Source organism: Pavona decussata, unplaced genomic scaffold (genome assembly GCF_977016875.1).
Source record: "Pavona decussata unplaced genomic scaffold, jaPavDecu1.1 SCAFFOLD_912, whole genome shotgun sequence".
NCBI lineage: Eukaryota > Metazoa > Cnidaria > Anthozoa > Scleractinia > Agariciidae > Pavona > Pavona decussata.
Window position 1 is genome coordinate 366,217 of NW_028145943.1, and position 22,608 is coordinate 388,824.

Below are 22,608 nucleotides of genomic sequence, written 5' to 3' on the forward strand. Positions count from 1 at the left end.
CAATTTTTCAAAGAGCCATAGAACCCTCCAAAGTTCTACAAAAGTTTACATAGGTTCCATTGGTAGAAAGTAGGTGAGTAATGCTCTTACTCAAAACCGACCTCGTTTTCTAGCGTTGCGTACTGTTTCAACACAAGCGTATTGAACTTGGCTAATTTTGAATGAGATTTTTGCATAATTAATGAGGTAAAACCAGTAATTTCGTTTACTCCAAAATTCTCGAAAACTATAAATTTCCAAAACATTCAAATAATATTTTCGAAGATAGTTCCCCAAAAGTAAACTTCAGGCAAATTATCAGGAGTTTCGATTTTTCAAGCTTGGCCAGCGATTCTCGAAAGTTACAGTCAGGCACTCTTAATTACTCAACTTGGAAAAGAGTACGATAAACTGATTGAACAAAGCGAAGACGTGAAAAAGAATGTCAACACGTTTACTGAGAACTTGATCAGAACAATTCAAGCGAAGAAACAAACTATTCTCGATGCGGTGGAAAACGAAACAAGGAAGTCGGGTGAAAATGTCGAGGGGACAAAGGGTGAATTTCAGCAGAAAAAAACTATGATCGAATCATCTCTGGAAGAAGCTGATAAACTGTTAAAACGAAGCACAAATGCTGACGTCATTCAGTTTAAATATTCATTGACAACAATTTTGAAACGGGTACAGCAAGCCGAACAAATTTCCCGTGACCCTGTGCCAACTGTGGTTTTCGTGGAAAACAAAAAGCTAAGCGAAGAAATTGGGTCCTTACAAATTTTGTTCCCAACAAAAGCAAGTGGATCGATCGCTGAAGGCCAAGGAAAACAAAAAGCGAAGCAAAGAAGTAGGGTCCTTAGAAATTTTCTTCCCAACAAAAGAAAGTGAATCGATCGCTAGAGGTCAACGACCCAGAGAAGGAACTGTTGGGCGTGAACCTCAATTTAATTTGACCACAAGAAACGCTAAGAAAAAAACAGTGTTATAATAATTGTCACAATGTAACGGTAGAGATGAGAGACGAGCAAGGGCGAGAATGCGTGACCAAAGTGCAAATAGATGATAACAAAGATGGAATCTACAACATTACCTACACTCCTAAAGTTCAAGGTAGCTGTAAATTGTCAATTAAGGTAAACGGGGAACATGTTCGTGATAGTCCTTTTTACTGTGATAGTAAAACTATTTCATGTCAAACCTGTTTTGTCCTTTGGAAAAAAAGGTTCGGATGTTGGAATGTTTCCGTATCCTTTGGGGGTGGCAGTGAGTAACAGGGATGAAATAGCAGTAGCTGACCAGTTGAACCACAGGGTTCAAATCTTCAACAGCAATGGCGATTTCATAAGATACTTTGCTCGCCATGGAAGGAATCACGCAGAATTTAAACGTCCTTGTGGAATAGCCTTTAATAAGGATGGAAAAAGTTTTGTAGCAGACAAAAATAACCATAGAGTGCAGATTTTCAATGGATAGGGTGGGAAAGATGTCTTTTCTATCATTGTTTTTTGTATCTACCTTTTTATTTATGAGTTGAGTTTTTTAAAGAGTTGAGAGAAAAAAAAGTTGTTAATGTAGGTATCGTGGATTCAATGAGAGTTAGCAACCAGTTTGAATTTTAAAATTTATAAAAGAATTGCGTAACGATTATTTCTATCTTTAATTACTTATAACACTAGGGACCTGATGCAGTTGACTCTATTGACACAGTTTTTAATTCCTTTTTACCTAACATCGATCTCTGTTGCTAAAATTCTCTCTTTTGTATCAAATATCTTCCTTTTTATCGTATTTTATGTAGTAATCATCTTTTTCAAAACCATTTAATCAATGTGCTTTTAGTAGGTTTTTGTAAAGGTTAGTATTTAAGCACGGTTTACATCTTGTTGATCTTCCATTGCTCGTTACTGAGCCAAACCGGTGGTATTTTTGGGTTTGAAATTTCTGCCTTAGCATTTTGTGTAGAAATCATCATTTCCAAAAACAATTTTTAATGTGCTTTTTAATAAGTTTTTGTGAAGGTTAATATTTTAGCAAGGTTTACAGCTTGCTTGTTTTATTACTTGTTACTGAGCCAAGCACATGGTATTGTTGGCTGGAAAATGAAGTTATTGGTGGGGCAGGGGCCATTGTTAATCCCTTTGTAAATTAATATATTAGCCGCCTCAATAAAAACTTCACCTTTGCACAAATAATACCTTCAGTTTCACAGATACTCGATCATGAAACCCATGTACTATTCTTAGGACTAATAATTTTTAAAGGATAATCTCTAAGTATAGTTTTTAAATATCTGGAATTTACTTGTGTGATTTTCGTGGAAAATCAAACAATCTATTTAGCATTTGTTAAAATTTCTCAACTATGATTATACATAAACATAGGTGTGCATATAATCAGAAAGTAAGTGCCATGTTATACTATTGGTACAATCGTCTGTAGAAATAATGAGATAGACAATGATCTCTAAAAATTTACAAATTGATACTGTAAAACTAGTTTCTTAGGTCAAACAAAAAAAAAGCTTGTGTACGCATTACTTTGTTTTTGTTGTTGTTTTTTTCCTTAGTTTGCACTAAGCGAGTAGCCTCCTGTGCAGACGTTCTATAGCTCGTCATGTCACTTGTGGGGATGAGTACGTGACGTGCGTGACACTCGTGGAAAGAGTGCGTGACGTGACACTCGTGGGGAAGAATGCGTGACGTGTCGAGCCAAAAAACGTCTGCGCACGAGGCTAGCGAGCGGATGGAATTCTTCATATCATACAATCTGATTGGTGCTGGCAACGGACGTTGGAATTTATTTTATCTTGACCGAGAACCCGGGGGGATTCGTTGCGTGTTTGTAGCAAGACCTGCGGAACTTACTAAAAAACATTCACCGGCCTACAGGAAAAAAACTGTGCCCTCTGTTCTGAGTAAGACCTCAGGTACAGTTGTTTATACGGACATCCAGATATATCTATATTTATACTTCTTGTTTCTTACCATAAATTAAGTAACTGAGGTCCACTGTTGTTGCTTTTGACGAGATCTGTATCCCAGCAGCAAATACTAACACCTCCGTTTGCGATGAAAATTGATCCAAGACGTGACATTCTACAATTCCCAATACACATTGATAGCTTGAGTGATCCCAACCCACCAGGCTTCATGCTAGCAAATGTGAGAGCAAACTGCCATCCCCTAGTCTCCCGTAAGAAGCCGTTATTAGGGACGTCACGCAACGCTTCTCTCCACGTTGCGTGACGACTACCCATCCCCAGACAAAATAGAAATAAAGAGAAAGAGAGCGCATGGGGAGGAGAGGGGAGGGGGAAGGAGGATTTTGGCTCATTTGAGTGTTTGGAAAACTTGGAAGTAATACAAAAAGATAATTCTACTCTAGGGCTCGATCACTCGCATAACTCAAGAATCAAGAATTAAAACTGGTAAATGGATTTTATTTACATTTGTCAGCAGAAGTACAATGAAACTTAGTTCCATTTGATCAGTTCCAAACTATATAAGAAATATGTAAACCTGTGGGTTTAAATCTTGTTTGCAAATCCCTTCCCATCATTTTGACAAGGTCAAAAAATCAGGAACTACATGAGCTATTCTGGGAAGTACAGTTGCTTCACTTAGTTGTTGACGAGGAACTCTTGGCACTAGACGTAAGTGTTTAAATTCAAATTCAGGTTTTCTTAAAGCCATAGCTTCACCGCCTTTTCTTTTGTTTTCTTGTCTCTTGCTTCTTGTGTGCTCGCTTCTTTTTATTCCTGAACACAGACAAACAAACAAACAAACAAGCAAAAACGTCAAAGGATGATTTGCATCACGAGCTAAAGAACGTGCAGATCAATTAATACTATTATCAGATCAAATATACATCATCTTCAGCCCTTAATTCAAATGAAAACAAAGAGACTCAACATGAAAAGCATGTTCACTGACCTTCTCTTCCGATCATCGTCCGAAGATTCCTCAGACGATTCCGACGATTCTTCAGAGCTTGAGCTGTCTGTAAAGAGAAAAGGCACTCAATGTTGCTAGGGAACCAATAAAAAGCAGAAAGTGCGTTAAAATAAACACTCCTCAATTAAGGCTTGGATTTACTAAGGTAACCGATTGCAAAAGAACTCGAAAGTTGCAGAAGTTATGGCGTAACTATTCATGTTTAACTGCCCACATCCACGAAGCACACTAACATGCCAGCGCGCGACGGTACAAAAATATGGCGATATTGCTGCGGCTAAAAGAGCTCATATAAAACGAGTTTAGAGCCCACAAAAGTATGAAGTCTCCTCAAAACAATAAAATGAAAAATATTTGGTCAAAAATATCTAATTCAATGAATTTTACAGATTTGTCTTTCACTACTTCCACAATCCAGTTAGTTTACAAAAACATCGCTTAAAAATTTCTACTTATTCTTTATCAAACTTTTCACACAAACCCTCACTGCTGCTATCGTTCGAAGAATCCGAGTCACTGTCACTCGCCCCAGCCCTCTGCTGCGCCATAATCATTTTTGGAGCGTTCTTCAGACGTTCTCTTAGCTCATCGCTGCGAAAGGAAGCAAGTCATTTTGAATCTGGATTTCCAAGTAAAATACTAAGTGATGACAGACGCTAAGCATGGGGATTTTCGGAGTTTAACAACATTCAGATTACAACTATTGAATATTAGAATTTTCAGAGCCAAACTCGGATTACAAGCAGTTTGTTTTTGCTTCGGGAACAGAAAGCGATCAGCAAAAAGCTAGAAAAAGCTGGCTCGTTTGTACCGAATCTACCCACATTCTTGTGCGCAAGTTTAATTCATTTGCACTACTGCTTTTTCTGTGTCAAACAGGTACGCGAAGACGTAGCCCTTGCCAAAGAGAAAGGCAAAAAATAAGTTGCAGAAAGGCTTAGAAATATCAACTTGCATACAGAGCTGCGATGCGACAAAAACTTTGAAGAATAAACGTACGTGTTACGCATGTCCGACAGCCAACATCACTATTCAATTTTTGATCATCAACTTCAATTCAGTCTGTTTTTTTTGGATAGCCAATAGTAAATGTAATGTCCATTGCTGTAGTAACTAATTGACTAAAACGAGCTGAGTTTGGATCAAGCGTGACTCCTCGCAGTCCAATAGAGGTGAAGAAGTTGATGGAGAAGCGCGTGTTACGTGGATTATCGCGAGGAAAAATTCCTTCAAAATACTCCGCAAGAAACCTGGAATTAATAAAAAAATTATCCTAATAATTTTGTTTCGTTTTCTACCTCAAAATGGCGAAAGTTAATCTATTTTACATGATTAGAAATTAAAAATAAGTCTGTCTAACTAAGTACAATGCGATGCTTAAATCAGTAATAGCATAAGAATAGATAAGGCGGCCTGACAATAGCCTACAATAGATATTACTTCTCCTGTAAAATCTATACTTTTGATTGCACGCATGAGAATAAAGAATCGAAATGAAATGACCATCAAAGACAGAATGTCTAGATGTTTAAGCAAATTCTCCCAACAACTATGACAAGAAATATATAAGTAATGGTGAGGAGAATAATTATCCATTTCGATACAGAGACTTCCAAGGTTAAAAATTGGCAGAAAATAGAGAACGGATATCAGAGAAGACACAACAACAGTGCAGAAATGATCTCGATTTGTTTTCTAAGTTTTGACCTTTAGTCGTGTCAAAAACAAAATAAAAAAAGCCGTTAATGTCGCATTCCCCCCCCCCACCCTATGCCCCCCAGGGAGATTGAGCTGATTTTAATAATGGATTGATGTAATGGTCCCTAATCTGGGATACAGTTCCCCCACAACTGCACCAAATGACCATGGCTTGTTCCTCGATGATTAGGCATTTATTCGATACCATTAATGTTGTATCATCTGATAAAGAATGTTAGTATTCATCCGTCCAATTTTGGTGGATTACTGAGCATTTTTCATACTAGATATGTGCGGTGTAATGCACCAAACAATTTCTTACTTATTTTATTTTGTCCAAAAAAGACAAAAAAACACATTCTTATGCATAGATGGCTTGATCTCATAAGCTATTGTATGACTTCATCTTTCCGTAACTCAAGGAACCGATTCTTTGCCAAAATGTGTCAGTAGATAACACAGCTTATGAAAGCGACAGGCGCTGCAAACGTGAGTTACTTGAAAATAAAAATTAAAGGAAAACCTCACAAGAGATTTGTTACCACATCAGGCTGGAGGTCCGACAGGGCAACCCAAATAACCAACTTTCTTTCCTTTCTCCTTCAATGCCTGAGAGATCTAGAACAACTAAACTGCTAGAAGAATAAACAAAAGAAAACTAGACTAAACCTTGGCTTTCGACGCACGTGAAAACCATTTGAAGTCAACTTTGTGGATCACGTGCGAGTGATCTGACTTAAGTAACACACCTCGTGTGCACGCGTCTGCTAACTACTAAGTACAACCAGCAACCCTATTCTTCAGTAAAAATATCTCGTCTTTTATTTTATTGTTTCTTTTTCTTGTTGTCGCTCATTTACTTGGACTCCAAGTGTTCATTCCTCAGCCTAGCTCCGTGACTTCTTGGTATGTTAGCTTCCGTTTTTTCTCTTTTATCACCTCGACTTTTCATGTATTCGTAGTCCAGGGAATGGCGAGTTGGAGACGAGATGCCATTTTAAGGCTCAGGATAACAGGCCCCCCCCGCCTAGAGTGATGATAAGCAATGTGCTTTTTCCTTTTTTAAGTTTATCATGGTCGTGATTTTTTTTTGGGCGCCCAAATCATTCGGATTTTGCAACAATTTTACCTACAATGCTATCTTCTAAAGTCACAATTGAGCTTATTCACTCTTCTTTTGGCAAGAAAAGTGAACTCTATTTGCAGCGGATAAGCTATAAGCGACGGTGTGTGTTTGTGGGGATCAGTTTTAAGGTTCCCCAAGCGTGTTCGAAGCGACAGTTGTGCGTGCAATTCGCCATAGAGTCTTATTATTTAGAACAAGACTTCTAGAAGTAAAGTATTAGAATACGCATTACATAACTGCGGCCACTATTTCAGCCGGGGAAAAAGGTGTACAAAGTATCACTGGAGTTTGGATTATTACGTAATTAACCTGAAAAGTGTTACGTAATTCTGCAGGGTGATAAAAACTGCGAGAGGATAGTATGAACTCCTTTAAACAGCAAACAATTCATCATATTAAAAAGTACTTGACAAACATCTTTATTCAGTCACATTTATTTCATATCTTTATTTTTGATCAACAATTTACCATTAATCACAAATGACCTTTTTCCACATTTTTGCCCTTAATTTTTTATAAATCCGCAAGATGCATTTTCTTTACATAAAACATTTTTTTTTAAATACAGACACTTCTTTAAAGCCGGAATATTATTCTGAACAACACTAGTAAACAAAAGAAATTACCCCTTAATACGGCTACGAGATATATTTTCGGGTACTTTTAATACTTAATCCTTTCTTGACTGAGCGTTTCAAATCAATCGGTGCGAAAAGCACCTCAAAAGGTTCTCCACGAGTGACGGGCTCCATCGATCGTAACTCTAAAAGTCAAAAGCATCTCACCTCTTCTTAATAGCGGGTAGCAAGATTTCGAGCCATTACTGTGTACTGAACAAATGTCTGAAACAATTCCCGTAATTTGTGCTGCAGCTTAGCATCTGGCAGCTCGAAATTCCTCGACCCCGACAACAGTTCCGCGTTCAGTTCCTTCAGAAACATGAAAACATCGTAAAGGGTCTGAATTTCTTCGTTAAACTGTGGCATATCCTCGCTCACACGATGGTCTCAGTTCAGAAGACTGGGAAACATGACAGACTTCTCCAAGGATTCCACCTCGTCGGTGAATTTCCTCAGCGCTCCGAGCAGACAATTCTCCGAAAGCAACTGCGCTCTGTTTTGAAATTTTTGGAAGGATGGCAGCTCTTGATTCGGGCCGAGGTTAATTATGGAAGTTTTGATGTACCTCGCGACGAATGCGAGCTGATTTAATCGGTGACAAAAATCTTGGATTTCTCGTTCCAGCGGGACATAGGTCTCCCCATTACCACCATATCCTTGCGACAATTTAATTCTCATCGCTTTTACCATGAAATAGAAAGCACGCATGCTCATGTTGTTCAGCAGGAAGTTATTACCGGTACTTCTTTTCGTTTGTGGAATCAAATATTTCACTGGCAAATTGATCAGCTTCATCGGGATCAAAACTGTGCTGTCCATCAAATCAACCGTTTGCACAAACTGTTCCATTACAGCGAGAAAGGAAGACTTGGCAGAATTCAAACGCCTCTCCATTTGTTGTCAAATTCCTTCCAATGTAGCTCAATCTAACTGATGCAAAAATGAATGTTTTTGAGCTGTTCTCCCTTAAACAATCTCGTGCGTACACTAAGGTTAGACCCTTCGTCTATTCCTGCTTGAAACCAAATGATCAAAGCTCTTTCCGAGCCGTTTATTTACATTCAAAGCCTCCTTAGTTTTGTCTGGAGTCAACGTGACATTTTATTTTTCCCTCGTGTGGTGGTGTTGCTTAACACGTGCTAAACATGCTACCGCCATCGACTCATAATTTCATATTGTTGGCATCCGGACTCTTTTAAACTGGAGAAGTATCACGCGAATTTGATGTCATTTCAAAACCCAAAAATGTTTGTCTGCCATCAGAAACAAAGACAAAAATATAATAATAATAATAAAAAAAACAGTTGCCCGTTATAGTTTTGTTCTGGCGAGACACACTGCACAAAGTCATACAGTAGGTTGGGAATATTGGTTTGAAACTTGAAAAATGTTCGGCTAATGTTTTTCAAGTTTTCGCGTTTTTGTTTCCAAAATGCGCTAGATTAGATGACGGGTTATTCCTTTCAAGAATTGAGTTGATTTCTTTCCTCTCGTTATTCTAGAATTATTTTTCAGCTACGTGAAGGTGTTACTTCACTATTTTTACCAAAAGAGTCAAAAAAAAAAAAAATAATAATCCATGACATTTCCCCTTTTGTTTCATATTTGCCAACTGTGTTCGATTTCTGACGAACGCTCATCATCGCTGTTCCTCCAGATTTTCTATCGCTTACTATGCGAGAATATCTATTTTAAAAACCTTGATCGTAAAAAATGCATAACACCCATGTCACTATTGTGATAAAACCTGATATTGTATTCTTATTGGTGCATGCAACGTTGAGTAATCTCCAAAAGGACATTAATAATTCATAAGCCCATTGACCTATCAAATGGTCGATAAAACATCACATGCAGTGGTTTTGAAACCCGATAAAACCTCCTCCTTATAAGTATGCGGTGTAAAAATGTTTTTCTCGTATGCTAATTTCCAACGTTCACAAAAGCATCATTGTTATGAACTCTCTCGACACACGCTTTTCCAGGAATATTTTTGAAGCCGTTCAAAAAACTCGCTGCACGTGTTTCATCGGGTCTAAAACCACCCGGCTACGCCTCGTGGTTTTAAATCCCGATAAAACACACCTATTCGTGTTTTAAACATCACTTAAAGAGTGATATAATAGGGAATAAGCTGCATATGTGGTATTTCGTTCACTGTCAGTGTAAGTTCGCCTGTAGTGTAGTGGTTATCACGTCTTCCTTGAATGCAGGAGACCGTGGTTCGTGTCCTCGCCTGGAACAATATTTTCATATTGTACGTTACATCTCGCTTTTACACATTAACTTACTTTGTTCCTTTGATATAACAGGTCATTACAATGATCCTATGTAAAAATATGGCTGATTCAATAGTATATAAATCTTGAATTGTTCCCTGCTGTACTGTCCGTTCCATGAAACAATACTTGGAGGCGTTTGGAGGGCGTGACGGTCACCGGTGGCGACCTTTTATGCTAACAAGAAGTTTTCCTTCCAACCCCTCCCCTACTCTTTTCAGTCATCAGTGGTAATTATTACAAAGTCAATTTTGAGTCCGCTTCCTATGAACTACCATTAGTCCCAATTTCAGAAGCAATCTGTGACGATTCTTATTTCAGTCCCTTTTTGCGGGAGCACTTTACCAAGAGAAAATAGAGCTTGACCTTACATGTAAATTAGGTTCTGTGAAAGTTTAGATTGAAAGAAGTGAAGATTTCAGTACCCTATTACTTATGTTCCACCGTTCCCGAAGGAACGAAGGAGCGAATTAGTCAACCTTGTTTCCAGGTCAATTCTCTTCACGTCTCAGGGTGAAGAGGAGAGACCCTGGGAACGAGGTTGCGAATAAGTAGCTTTTTTGCACGATCTTGCAAGTGATGATATAAGGGGCTTTAAATAACATACTTCAAAGTATTGAATTAATGCGCATTATTTTTCTCTGTGTTTAATTTACAGCTCTTATCAAGCTTAAACTAAGTGCGATAAGAAAACATTCCAAGGAATCAGAGACCAAAAAAAAAAAACAACAACAACAACAACAATAAACAGCCTTTAAAAAAAAAAAAAGCACTGAGATTGGCACACAACACTTCAATGTGTGGTGAAACTTGTATACTGCCGAGAAAATCCAGGAAAAGAAAAGTGAATTAAAAATGTTCAAACCTTCTCTTCTAGTGGGCTTCGTCGAAAAAGTTCTTTATTTACATTACTTCTAATTATCGCGGTAGCTTCACAGTTCAATTCATTAACCCCATTTTATCGACTACGTATTCGTATTTCATCCCTTCCTGATTTGCATGACTTTGTAACATCAAACAAAACCTTGGCGAGCCAAGAACACATGCCTGGGAATCAGAAACCAAAACGAAACAGTCAACAACGTCTTACAACAGCTTTCTATGATAGGGTCGAAAAGAAAAGAAGAGAATTAACTTTTTTTTAATATTAAATTAAAACCAATTTTTAAGTAGTGTGTCTTACCGCATTTGTTATATTGATAATATTTATAATTGTCCCTGTAGAACTTTTTTTTCAAATGAGTGCAATAACCACACAAACAGCTCAAAAAACACACATCAGTTCAGTGACAATAGACCTCAATTGTAAGAATAACTATAGGTGAAGTGTTTTTTATTCATTTGGACATGTAGGAAGAGAGGAAGGGGAGGGGGAGGGGGGGGGGGGGTTTCGGGGTCAATGAAAAATCAAAAGTTCAATAACCACACCATCAGTTCAATAAACACACACCAGTTCAGTGACAGTAGACTTCAGTTGTAAGAACAACTATAGAACGAGTGGTTTTTTATTTTCTTGCCACAAGTAGGAGGAGAGGGGTGAGGGCCTTACGGAGGCGAGGTCCATATTTAGGGCAGGCAGAAAGTAGGAATAAACGAAATAGAAACTATATATTCACATATAATGGTAACAGGCTTCCACGGACGTGTTTAAAAATCCATTGTCCATTTATCCATTGCTTGTCATTGTAATCATGTTTAGCATCAGCTGTCTAATTATGTAAGTACTTCCTGTACTTGGCTGCTCTTACTGCTCTTCTGTCTCGCTTGTGCATCAGACCAATGGAGCAAAAACTGAAAAAACCCGAAGCGCAAACGAACGAACCAGCGGAAACCCTAGCGAACGAAGAACCGAGCGAGCAAACGGATAGCCGAATGACCAAGTTAACGATCAAACGGTCCATCGAACGCACATCGGCGAAAAAGAGCGAACGAGAAACCGAGTGAACGAACCGGCGAAAGTAGATGAACAGCTGAACGGCCGAGTGGACAGCTCTTTTGTTTGCAGTCATAAGCGTTTATAGGGATTGATTTTCTGATATTCTAATGCAAACTTAAAAGCGCTTAACTTTTCGGAACGAGTGAGAAGCGATGTAGCTTTAGTTCAAATTACCTTAACGTTAAGTAAATATTGAAAATCTTACGCACGAATTTTAGTGAGCTCACCAAAAAGAAAATCAAGAAACAACATAGATTGACAAAAGCAAAACAAAGCTTCGTCTGCTCAGAAGGTCTGTCATTCTCTACCACACGTTTCAAACTGCGGCACCACAGCTGGCCCTACGTGCCTGAGCTGACAACTATCATTCTATGCAGTTTCAGATTTCAATTCATTGACAAAATTAATGATTATTTTGTACCTGAATAGTCCGTTTCACGAAGATTTAGAGCCGCTTCTTCAATTAACTGGTATATATTAAATCAAATGCAGCACATCAATTCGCCATCTGATACAGCTTGAGTAAAGTCTTACCTCCTTATTTATCAGTTCAGTTGACTTGAAAAGCAGTTTTTGTAACAAGAAACTAAAGTCTTAGGAAGAACGATTTAAACACGTAAAGAAACAAGCGACAAAACCGTGAAAAATTAAGCTCGCTTAATTTATCTGTACGCGCGAATTCAGTTCAAACCACATCGCCATCAAACTAGTGCCCAGATCATCCCAACTTTTAGGACGTGATACAGATTGGTAGCGCGCTCTAACTATCTCCCTCCCGGCATAGCGAAACTTATGACAAAAATAAATTTATAATGAGCAATTAGATATGAACTAGGAGCGGAAATGCAAAGTGTCTTATTAAGTTTATGTTGCTAAATATATATTCACTTTAAAGCCCTGAAAGAACTCAAGTGTGAAAACAACGACTGTACGAGTAAACGGCAATTAATTTATTTATGCATGACATCAGTTTTGTCAGTTTTAGTAAACTACATCATAATATGTAACCAGAAAACCGGCATCTTTTAAGAAATTGACAGTGCTACTGGGACAACAATGGTAAAGATTGTTAACTTTTATGGAGCTGTGGACCTTCAAGGGTGTAATTATATTAGTAAGTCAAACAAAAAACAAAACACAGTAAGAGTTTAACAACTATGATACCCCGCCCGGAAACACCCCTCTCTGTTTTTACAAGTAACTCAAAGGGATACCTGGCGCACAAGTGCAATGACCTTCTACGATAAAACCATTGTATGAGACAATGGACTGACAGATCTGGCGCACAGCGGGCAGTTTCAGGGAAAGACATACTGTAGTTGCCATATACCAGAATAGCCCAGCATATGGATTCAATCAGCAGTTTTTTACTCGGGCCGTAAGGCGGACCGAGTTAAGGTTTCGGTAGCATTATCAAATTCTTTTTTCTCTTTGGGGTCGCGATGGGCCGAGAGATAAGACTTCGGGCCACGAGTTATTGTTCTCGGTCTCGTTTTTTGTACTCGAGTGGCACGAGTAAAGTTTTCGGTGGCGTTATCAAATTCTTCGCGTTCTTAGTACTCGGGCCGTGAGGCGCCTAGTTAAGTAATCGGGGAAGAGGAGGGGAGGGGAGGGTCCCGAACTCCCTCATTTTTTTCGCTTCCTAAGCTCCCCCCTCCCTTTCCCCGATGTATTCTGTGAGTCACTATTCTTTCGAATCAAAACATTTGGCGTCGGTTGTGAAGCGTTCGTGAACGCTTCCCTTAGCGCAGGGAGGGTTCTGGAGTCGTTAGAACAAAAAGGTGAAGGCAATGATAGCATGTCGAGTGGCGAAGAAAGCTAAAACGTAAGGATTAAAGCAAGTGGATATAGCATAAGAGAAGAGGAGGTAGCTTGAACATGGTGCATTCCGTTTCGTCTGATTAGCGAGGGTGACAGCCGGCAAGAAATCATGAACCTTTGGAAGGTTTGTCGCACGAGCAGCACGCTCATGAATTTAACTCTGCATGATGTAGATGGTGGGTATCGAAAACGCGAATGCGAAATCGAAACAGAAAAGTGAGTGACGTTTTGCAGCTTTCTTCGGGACCCTTGCAAAACGCTGCAGAATGCTCAGGATATTCAAAGAATTCCAAAGATTCGAATGCAGACCTCACCGTAAGCAACGCGAATGTTTTACAGAAGAAGAATGGTCATGTCGAATCGAACGATCGATCGCAAGTGCACACTGAGGAAGAGGGGAAAAGAGAGACCGTTTTTGACTAGCTTTGACTTTATTTTCCAATTTGACTTTATAGAGATGTAATCGATGACGCGATCGCTATCGTGTCACACTCAGTCCTGCGATGACAATTCTCGTGTTTGATTCCTGCGCGGAGCGTTTTTATTACGAAACGCGAAACAAGGCACGTGCAAAAAAATTAGTGGGCCAAGGAATACATCACGCACGACAAAATCATGCGAACGTACTTGCAATTTTGTCATCAGTTTTTGAATTTGTTCAAGAAGGAAACCGTTTTGTCGACAAATTTCTTTAATTTGTGCCCTAGCCTGTTCATGGAGCTTTGTTTGGCTAAATCATGTTTCATATCGTTGATACATCTGAGTAAAAGAATTTGAGCTTACATGGATAAGTTGATATTAGAGTGTTTATGTCAGTGTATACTAAATAGGAGAATTAGAAATTGTCAATTGTACAGAAATTTTTATCCATCGTCGACAAATGCTTCCCCAAGAACCACCCAATAAACAAGATCTTTAACAGACACACACTAAAACTCAGCTACTCATGCATGCCAAACATGAAAACCATCATCGCATCACATAAAAAAACAGATACTCTCAAATGTAGCAACAACCCCAAACCAAAATCATGACCCGAGCTGCAACTGCAGGAAGAAAGCAGAATGCCCACTTGATGGTAAATGCCTCCAAGCGAACGACGGTAACTGAACAACTGAATCGTACGTGGGACTGGCACAACACATTCTTCCGAAACGCCAACAGACGCAATGCAACGGAACTATCTGAACAATATATGGACCCTGACGGACGCAAACAAAACATTTCTAATTACAAATGGAAAGTACTCAAAAAGTTCAAACCCGATAATAACATTAACAAGAAATGTAACCTGTGTCTTCACGAAACGTTTATTTCCATAGAAAAGATCTTAGTAGCCTGAACAAACGCAACTGATGAATTACTAAGTCCAAAATAGATATGTACCCAAAACCTCTCGAAAAGCGTAAAGTAACCGTTTGCATCATGGCACGTGAATTGTTTCACGCCACGAGCATTAGTAATTTATCGCCCAGCAAACGCTTGTTTTAAATCACCAGTTCGATTGATTTCATAAATCCATGCCCTCATATAAATAGATACGTACCCAAAACCTCTTGTATAACGTAACGTAACCGTTTGTATCATGGCACGTGAACTCTCTCACGGCACGTGGAATTGTATTTTATCGCCTAGCAGCTGCTTGCTTTAAATCACCAGTTTTTTATCACTTTATATACTTTACAGTCATTCATTGAAGTTGCGTGATGAGTGTGGTCAGCTCCTGATCATACGAAACAGAGCTGTAGCAATAAAACGATGAATCATTTCTGGAGCCTGAACTATTTTTTTCCTGGGTGTATATCTCCTTCTATTTCTATCGATTTTGGAGAGTCAGCGATGCTGGAAGTTATCACTGCTAAAAGATCGTGGGCTTACGCACCACGCAGTCAAATATGGCCCGAGTATAAGCTGAAAACTGCTTCTTGTTTCAAATGAGTTCAATAACCACAAAAACAGTTCAAAAAACGCACATCAGTTCAGTGACAGTAGACCTCAATTGTAAGAATAACTATAGGTGAAGTGATTTTTATTCATTTGGACATGTAGGAAGAGAGAAAGGGGAGGGGGGGGGGGGGGGGGGTTGGGGCCAACGAAAAATCAAAAGTTCAATAACCACACCGTCAGTTCAATAAACACACACCAGTTCAGTGACAGTAGACTTCTGTTGTAAGAACAACTATAGAAGGAAACAGTCAACAATGTCTTACAATAGCTTTCTATGATAGGGTCGAAGAGCCGAAAAGAAAAGAAGAGAATTCACTTTTTTTCTAGTATTAAATTAAAACCAATTTCTAAGTAGGGTGTACCACCCCATTTGTTATATTGACAATATTTATAATTGTCCCTGTAGTTTGACGGCTTTATAAAAGAAGCTTTAATAATAAAGTTCACTTCATTGACCTTTTTCTGTTTTTGATTGGCATTACTTCTTTGCAAACAAAACCTTGCCGCACCAAGAGCACATTCCTGGGAATCAGAAACCAAAACCAAACCATCAACAGCCTCTTAAAAAAGCGTTCTGTGATTGGCTCATACGCTTAAGATTCTTAGAAAAGCTAAAGATAGAAAATCACAGGACTCCATTGTGTGGTAAAGACTGCCGCAAGGGTCACTCCTCGTTTGTGTGCGAAAACAACATGGATATCCGAACGTTGTTTTACAATCTCCGCGAAGAAGTGTCTTGTCCGGTGTGTTCGGACTTATTTAAGGATCCCAGGCAACTTCCCTGTTTACACAGTTTCTGTCTGCATTGTTTGAAACACTGGCATCAGACGAGTGGCGGTCAAAATGCATTCAGATGTCCGAAGTGCCAAACCCTCAGCAGAGTGCCTGCAAGCGGCGATCTGAAGGATCTTCCGACCAGCTTTTATCTGAACGGCTTGATCGATGTGCTGGCCATAAAAGAATGCAACACAACCCAAGTAACGTGTGGAAACTGCGACAAGAAAAGCTCCGAGGCTTCGTACTGCTTTCAGTGTTGCATGTTTTACTGTGAACAGTGCCTAATTGGACACAACATGATGCGAAACAACAAAGATCATCGTGTTCTTGCAGTGAAAGAGTTCCAAGACAAGGACTATGAGGATGTATTGAAGCGACCCGTGTTTTGTTCAAGACAAGAACATCAGAAAGAAGAGCTGAAGTATTTCTGTAAGGAATGCGAAACAGCAGTTTGCCAAACTTGCGTCACTTTGGATCATGGAGGACACACATTGAAATTAATCGGAGAAGAAGCCGAGGCTCAAAAGATCGAGATGACAGCTCTTATACAAGAACAAAGACAAAACTTACAGGCATACATGAACTTAGTTACTCAACTTGATCAAGAATACGCTGAACTGATTGAACAAAGCGAAAACGTTAAAAGGAATGTCGACAGCTTTACTGATGACTTGATCAAAACAATTCAAGCGAAGAGACAAAATATTCTCGCTGCGGTGGAAAACGAAACAAGGAAGTCGGGTGAAAGTGTTGCAAGGACAAAGACTGAGATTCAGCAGAAAATAACTTTGATCGAATCATCGCTGGAAAAAGCTGATAAACTGTTAACACGAAGTATAAACGCCGAGGTCGTTCAGCTGAAAAAATCATTGACAGCAATTTTGGAAGAAGTAGAGCAAGCCAAGCATGTTTCCCGTGACCCTGAATATCTGCCAACTGTAGTTTTCGTGGAAAACCAAAAGATTGAGAACGTCATCAATAGCGAAGAAATTGGATTCTTGGAAATATTGTCCCCAATAAAAGCAAATGAATCCATCGCTGAAGGCAAAGGACTCAGAGAAGGAACTGTTGGGCGTGAAGCTCAATTCAATTTGACCACAAGAAACGCTAACAAAAGACAGTGTTATGATAAGCGTGACAATGTAACGGTAGAGATGAGAGACGAGCATGGACGAGAATGCGTGACCAAAGTGCAAATAGATGATAAAAAAGATGGAATCTACAACATTAGCTATTCTCCTAAAGTTCAAGGTAGCTGTAAATTGTCAATTAAGGTAAACGGGAAACATGTTCGTGATAGTCCTTTTTCTGTGATAGTAAAACCATTTCATGTCGAACCTGTTTTGTCATTTGGAAAACAAGGTTCGGATATTGGAATGTTTCACTATCCTCGGGGGGTGGCAGTGAGTAACAGGGATGAAATAGCAGTAGCTGACCAGTTGAACCACAGGGTTCAAATCTTCAACAGTAATGGTGATTTTATAAGATCCTTTGGTCGCAAAGGTAGTAATCAGGGGGAATTTCAAAGTCCTATTGGAATAGCCTTTGATAAGGATGGAAAGATTTTTGTAGCAGACAGTGAGAACGATAGAGTGCAGATTTTCAGTGGGGAGGGTAGGTACGTGGGTATGTTTGGTGGGAAAGGAAGCCTTGATAGTCAGCTCTCCAAACCAAGGGATTTATCCTTGGATAGTCAGGGTAATATTATTGTTGCTGATTCAGGTAACAAACTGATTAAGATCTTTTCCCCTGATGGCAATTTTCTAATGAAGATAGGTGGGCCTGGTTCTTTTAGTTTTCCTGTCCATTGTGTTCAATGTGAAGAATATCTCATAGTGTCAGACTATACTGATCATAGCATAAAAGTCTTCAGTAGGGAGGGTGAGTATAAGTACAAGTTTGGTAAGCAGGGGGGAGGGGATGGGGAGTTTAATTATCCACGTTTTTTGTCAGTGACTAAGTCAGGACTACTGATGGTTTGTGATTGGGGTAATCACAGAATACAAGTCTTTGAACTGAATGGTAAGTTTGTTGGCAAGTTTGGTACAAAGGGTAGCAACGTTGGAGAATTTAATAACCCGTTTTCTGTAGCATTTCTAAGTAACAACCAAACTGTTGTGTGTGATAAGAGTAATCATCGCATTCAAATATTCGAGTGAAAATATTCCTTTACCTGAATATCAAGAAGAATAAGTTTCTTCAATGATATTTTGATTCTGAGCTTGATCAGAGTCCGTCTCTATTAACACGACTTTTACGATAAACAAGAGTTTGGAAAGCTGTGAAAATATTTTGTATGAGTTCAGCCTTTAAAAAAGTTGAGAAAAAAGGAGCCGTTAATGAAGGATTAATATATTAAGGATTAGAAAACAGAAAATTAATACAAGAAAGAATTATGTAAGGAATAATTTTCACTAATTAGTTCCTAATAACACTCGGGGCCTGATGCATTTAGTTGTATTAACATAGCTTTCAGGTTACTTCTCTGCTATTTTATTGTATGTTTTGTATTCATGGAAGGGTAACTTCGCTTTTGTTGCTATTATATTTTATTACTAAATTTCTGCCTTGTCATATTATGTCGAAATCATCATTTTAAAAAACATATTTTAATGTGATTTTTAGTACGTTTTTGTAAAGGTTAGTATTTAAGCAAGGTTTACAGCTTGCTTCTGGTATTACTTGTTACTGAGCCAAACACATGGTACAGTGTTGGCTGGAAAATGAAGTTATTGGTGGAAGAGCCATTGTCAATCCCTTTGTACGCCTCAATACAAACTTCACCTTTGCACAAACAATACCTTTAGTTTCACAGATACTCGATCGTGAAACACATGTACTATTCTTAGGGCTAATAATTTTAAAGGATAATCCTTAAGTATAGTTTTTAAATATCTGGTAATTACTTGTGTAATTTTCGTGGAAAAAGCAAACAATTTATAGCATTTGTTAAAATTTCTCACCTATGATTATACATAAACATAGGTGTGCATATTAATCAGAAAGTAAGTGCCATGTTATACCATTGGTACAATCGTCTGTAGAAATAATGTGATAGATAATGATCTTTAAAAATTTACGAATTGATACTGTAAAACTAGTTTCTTAGGTCAAACAAAATAATAAGCTTGTGTATGCATTACTTTGTTTTTGTTGTTGTTTTTTTCCTTAGTTTGCACTAAACGAGTAGCCTCCTGTGCCGACGTTCTTTAGCTCGTCATGTCACTTGTGGGGAGGAGTGCGTGACGTGACACTCGTGGGTAAGAATGCGTGGCGTGACGAGCCAAAAAACGTCTGTGTACGAGGCTAGCAAGCGGACGGAATTCTTCAAATCATGCAATCTGATTGGTGCTGGCAACGGAAGGAATTTATGTTATCTTGACCGAGAACCCGGGGGGATTCGTTGCGTGTTTGTAGCAAGATCTGCGGAAAAGATAAAGACGTTCACCGACCTACCGGTCTGTCCGTACTGGAAAAAACTGTGCCCTCTGTTCTGAGTAAGACCTCAGGTACAGTTGTTTATACGGACATCCAGATATATCTATATTTATGCTTCTTGTTTCTTACCCTAAATTCAATAAGTGAGGTCCACTAGTGTTGCTTCGGATGAGCTCTGTATCCCAGCAGGAAATTCTAACTACTCCGTGTGCGATGAATTTTTATCCAAGACGTGTCATTCTACAATTCCCAATACACATTGATAGCTTGAGTGATTCCAACCCACAAGGCATCATGCCAGCAAATGTGGGAGCAAATTGCCATCCCCTAGTCTCCCGTACGAAGCCGCTATAAGGGACGTCACGCAACTCTTCTCTCCAGGTTCCGTGACGACTACCCATCCCCAGACAAAATAGAAACAAAGAGAAAGAGAGCGCATGGGGAGGAGGGGGGAGGGGGAAGGAGGACTTTTGGCTCATTTGAGTGTTTGGAAAAACTTGGAAGTAATACGAAGTAATTCTACTCCAGGGATCACTCACATAACTCAAGAATCAAGGATTAAAACTGGTAAATGGATTTTATTTACATTTGTCAGCAGAAGTACGATGAAACTAAGCTCCATTTGAACAATTTCATACTATATAATAGAAATGCTTGTTTGCAAATCCTTCCCCGTCATTTTGCCAAGGTCACAAAACCAGGAACTACATGAGCTATTCTGGGAGTACAGCTTCTCCAGTTTGGTATTGACGTGGAACTCTTGGCACTTGACGTAAGTGTTTAAATTTACATTCAGGTTTTCTTAGAGCAATAGCTTCACCGTCTTTTCTTTTGTTTTCTTGTCTCTTTTTTCTTGTGCGCTCGCTTCTTTTTATGCCTGAACACAGACAAACAAACAAACAAACAAACAAACAAACAAACAAAAACGTCAAAGGATTACTTGCATCTCGAGCTAAAGAACATGCAGATCAATTAATACTATTATCAGATCAAATCTATATCATCTGCAGCCCTTAATTCAAATGAAAACAAAGACACCCAATATGAAAAGCATATTCACTGACCTCTTCCGATCATCGTCCGAAGATTCTTCGGAAGATTCCGACGATTCTTCAGAGCTTGAGCTGTCTGTAGAGAGAAAACGCACACTATGTTTCTCGATCACCAATAAACACCAGACAGTGGGATAAAATAAACACTCCACATCCAAGGCATGGATTTACTAAGGTAACCGTTTGCAAAAGAACTCGAAAGTTTGCAGAAGTTATGGCGTAACTATTCATGTTTAACCGCGGTCTTGTGCCCACATCCACGAAGCACAGTAACATGCCAGCGCGCGACGGCACAAAAATATGGCGATATTGCTGCGGCTAAAAGAGCTTATGCAAAACGAGATAAGAGCCCACAAAAGTATGAAGTCTCCTCAAAACAATAAAATGAAAAATATTTGGTCAAAAATATCTAATTCAATGAATTTTACAGCAAATAAATGCCACGTCATTCATGATTTGTCTTTCACTACTTCCACAATCCAATTAGTTTACAAAAACACCACTTAAAATTTTATTCTTGTTCTTTATCAAACTTTTCCCACAAACCTTCGCTGCTGCTATCGTTCGAAGAATCTGAGTCACTGTCACTCGCCCCAGCCATCTGCTGCGCCATAATCATTTTTGGAGCGTTCTTCAGATGTTCTCTTAGCTCATCGCTGCGAAAGGAAGCAAGTAATTTTGAATCTGGATTTCCAAGTAAAATACTAAGTGATGACAGACGCTAAGCATGAGGATTTTCGGAGTTAAACAACATTCAGATTACAACTATTGAATATTAGAATTTTAAGAGGCAAACTCGGATTACTAGAAGTTTGTTTTTGCTTCGGGTACAGAAAGCGATCAGCAAAAAGCTAGAAAAAGCTGGCTCGTTTGTACCGAATCTACCCACATTCTTGTACGCAAGTTTAATTCATTTGCACTACTGCTTTTCCTGTGTCAAACAGGTACGCGAAGACGTAGCCCTTGCCAAAGAGGAAGGCGAAAAAAAAGTTGCAGAAAGGCTTAGAAATATCAACTTGCATACAGAGCTGCGATGCGACAAAAACTTTGATGAATACACGTACGTGTTACGCATGTCCGACAGCCAACATCACTATTCAATTTTTGATCATCAACTTCAGTCTGTTTTTTAGGATAGCCAATAGTAAATGTAATGTCCGTTGCTGTAGTAACTAATTGACTAAAACGACTGAGTTTGGATCAAACGTGACTCCTCCCAGTCCAATAGAGGTGAAGAAGTTGATGGAGATGCGCGTGTTACGTGGATTATCGCGAGGAAAAATTCCTTCAAAATACTCCGCAAGAAACCTGGAATTAATAAAAAAAATTATCCTAATAATTTTGTTTTGTTTTCTACCCCAAAATGGCGAAGGTTAATCTATTTTACATGATTAGAAATTAAAAATAAGTCTGTCTAACTAAGTACAATGCGATGCTTAAATCAGTAATAGCATAACAATAGATAAGGCGGCCTGATTGGTAAACAGCCTACAATAGATATTACTTCTCCCGTAAAATCTATACTTTTGATTGCACGCATGAGAATAAAGAATCGAAATGAAATGACCATCAAAGACAGAATGTCTAGATGTTTAAGCAAATTCTCCCAACAACTATGACAAGAAATATATGAGTAATGCATGGTGAGGAGAATAATTATCCATTTCGATACAGAGACTTCCAAGGTTAAACATTGGCTGAAAATAGAGGACGGATATCAGAGAAGACACAACAACAGTGCAGAAATGATCTCGATTTGTTTTTCTAAGTTTTGACCTTTAGTCGTGTCAAAAACAAAATAAAAAAAGCCGTTAATGTCGCATTCCCCCCCCCCCCCCCCACCTTATGCCCCCCAGGGAGATTGAACTGATTTTAATAATGGATTGATGTAATGGTCCCTAATTTAGGATACAGTTCCCCCTCAATATTAGGCATTTATTCGATACCATTAATGTTGTATCATCTGATAAAGAATGTTAGTA

General features: G+C 38.8%; 2 protein-coding genes, 1 long non-coding RNA gene and 1 pseudogene across 8 annotated transcripts in view; 1 reads left to right on the forward strand and 3 right to left on the reverse strand.

The window, feature by feature from the left end:
* Positions 1 to 3,397: 3,397 nt before the first annotated feature.
* Positions 3,398 to 6,558, reverse strand: LOC146448494 (uncharacterized). 3 transcript variants are annotated; one of them, XR_014861059.1, is made up of 4 exons: positions 6,173 to 6,558; positions 4,414 to 4,523; positions 3,912 to 3,978; positions 3,398 to 3,736 (listed from the first exon to the last, which is right to left on the reverse strand). It is a non-coding gene; the product is annotated as an uncharacterized LOC146448494 (long non-coding RNA). The 3 variants fall into 3 exon arrangements; XR_014861060.1 differs by having other exon boundaries at positions 6,159 to 6,558; XR_014861061.1 differs by having other exon boundaries at positions 6,154 to 6,558.
* The window catches only part of LOC146448493 (pre-mRNA-splicing factor CWC22 homolog), a 49,693-nt gene continuing 30,482 nt past the window's right edge, over positions 3,398 to 22,608 (reverse strand). Inside the window, exons 24-27 of one of the 4 annotated variants that reach the window (XM_085102524.1) lie at positions 21,833 to 21,934; positions 21,173 to 21,282; positions 20,639 to 20,702; positions 20,133 to 20,451 (exon numbers count right to left, since the gene is read on the reverse strand). In XM_085102524.1, coding sequence (XP_084958650.1) covers positions 20,391 to 20,451; positions 20,639 to 20,702; positions 21,173 to 21,282; positions 21,833 to 21,934 — 337 coding nt within the window. In that variant the 3' untranslated portion in view covers positions 20,133 to 20,390. Of the gene's footprint in view, positions 3,626 to 20,132; positions 20,452 to 20,638; positions 20,703 to 21,172; positions 21,283 to 21,832; positions 21,935 to 22,608 lie in introns of those variants that run through there. The other 3 variants (XM_085102522.1, XM_085102521.1, XM_085102520.1) reach the window with 3 other exon arrangements.
* Positions 7,160 to 8,385, reverse strand: LOC146448495 (uncharacterized; annotated as a pseudogene).
* Positions 15,765 to 19,278, forward strand: LOC146448496 (E3 ubiquitin-protein ligase TRIM45-like). Its single transcript, XM_085102533.1, has one exon. The coding sequence runs from the start codon at positions 16,052 to 16,054 to the stop codon at positions 18,293 to 18,295; it is 2,244 nt and encodes a 747-aa protein (XP_084958659.1). The 5' UTR covers positions 15,765 to 16,051; the 3' UTR covers positions 18,296 to 19,278.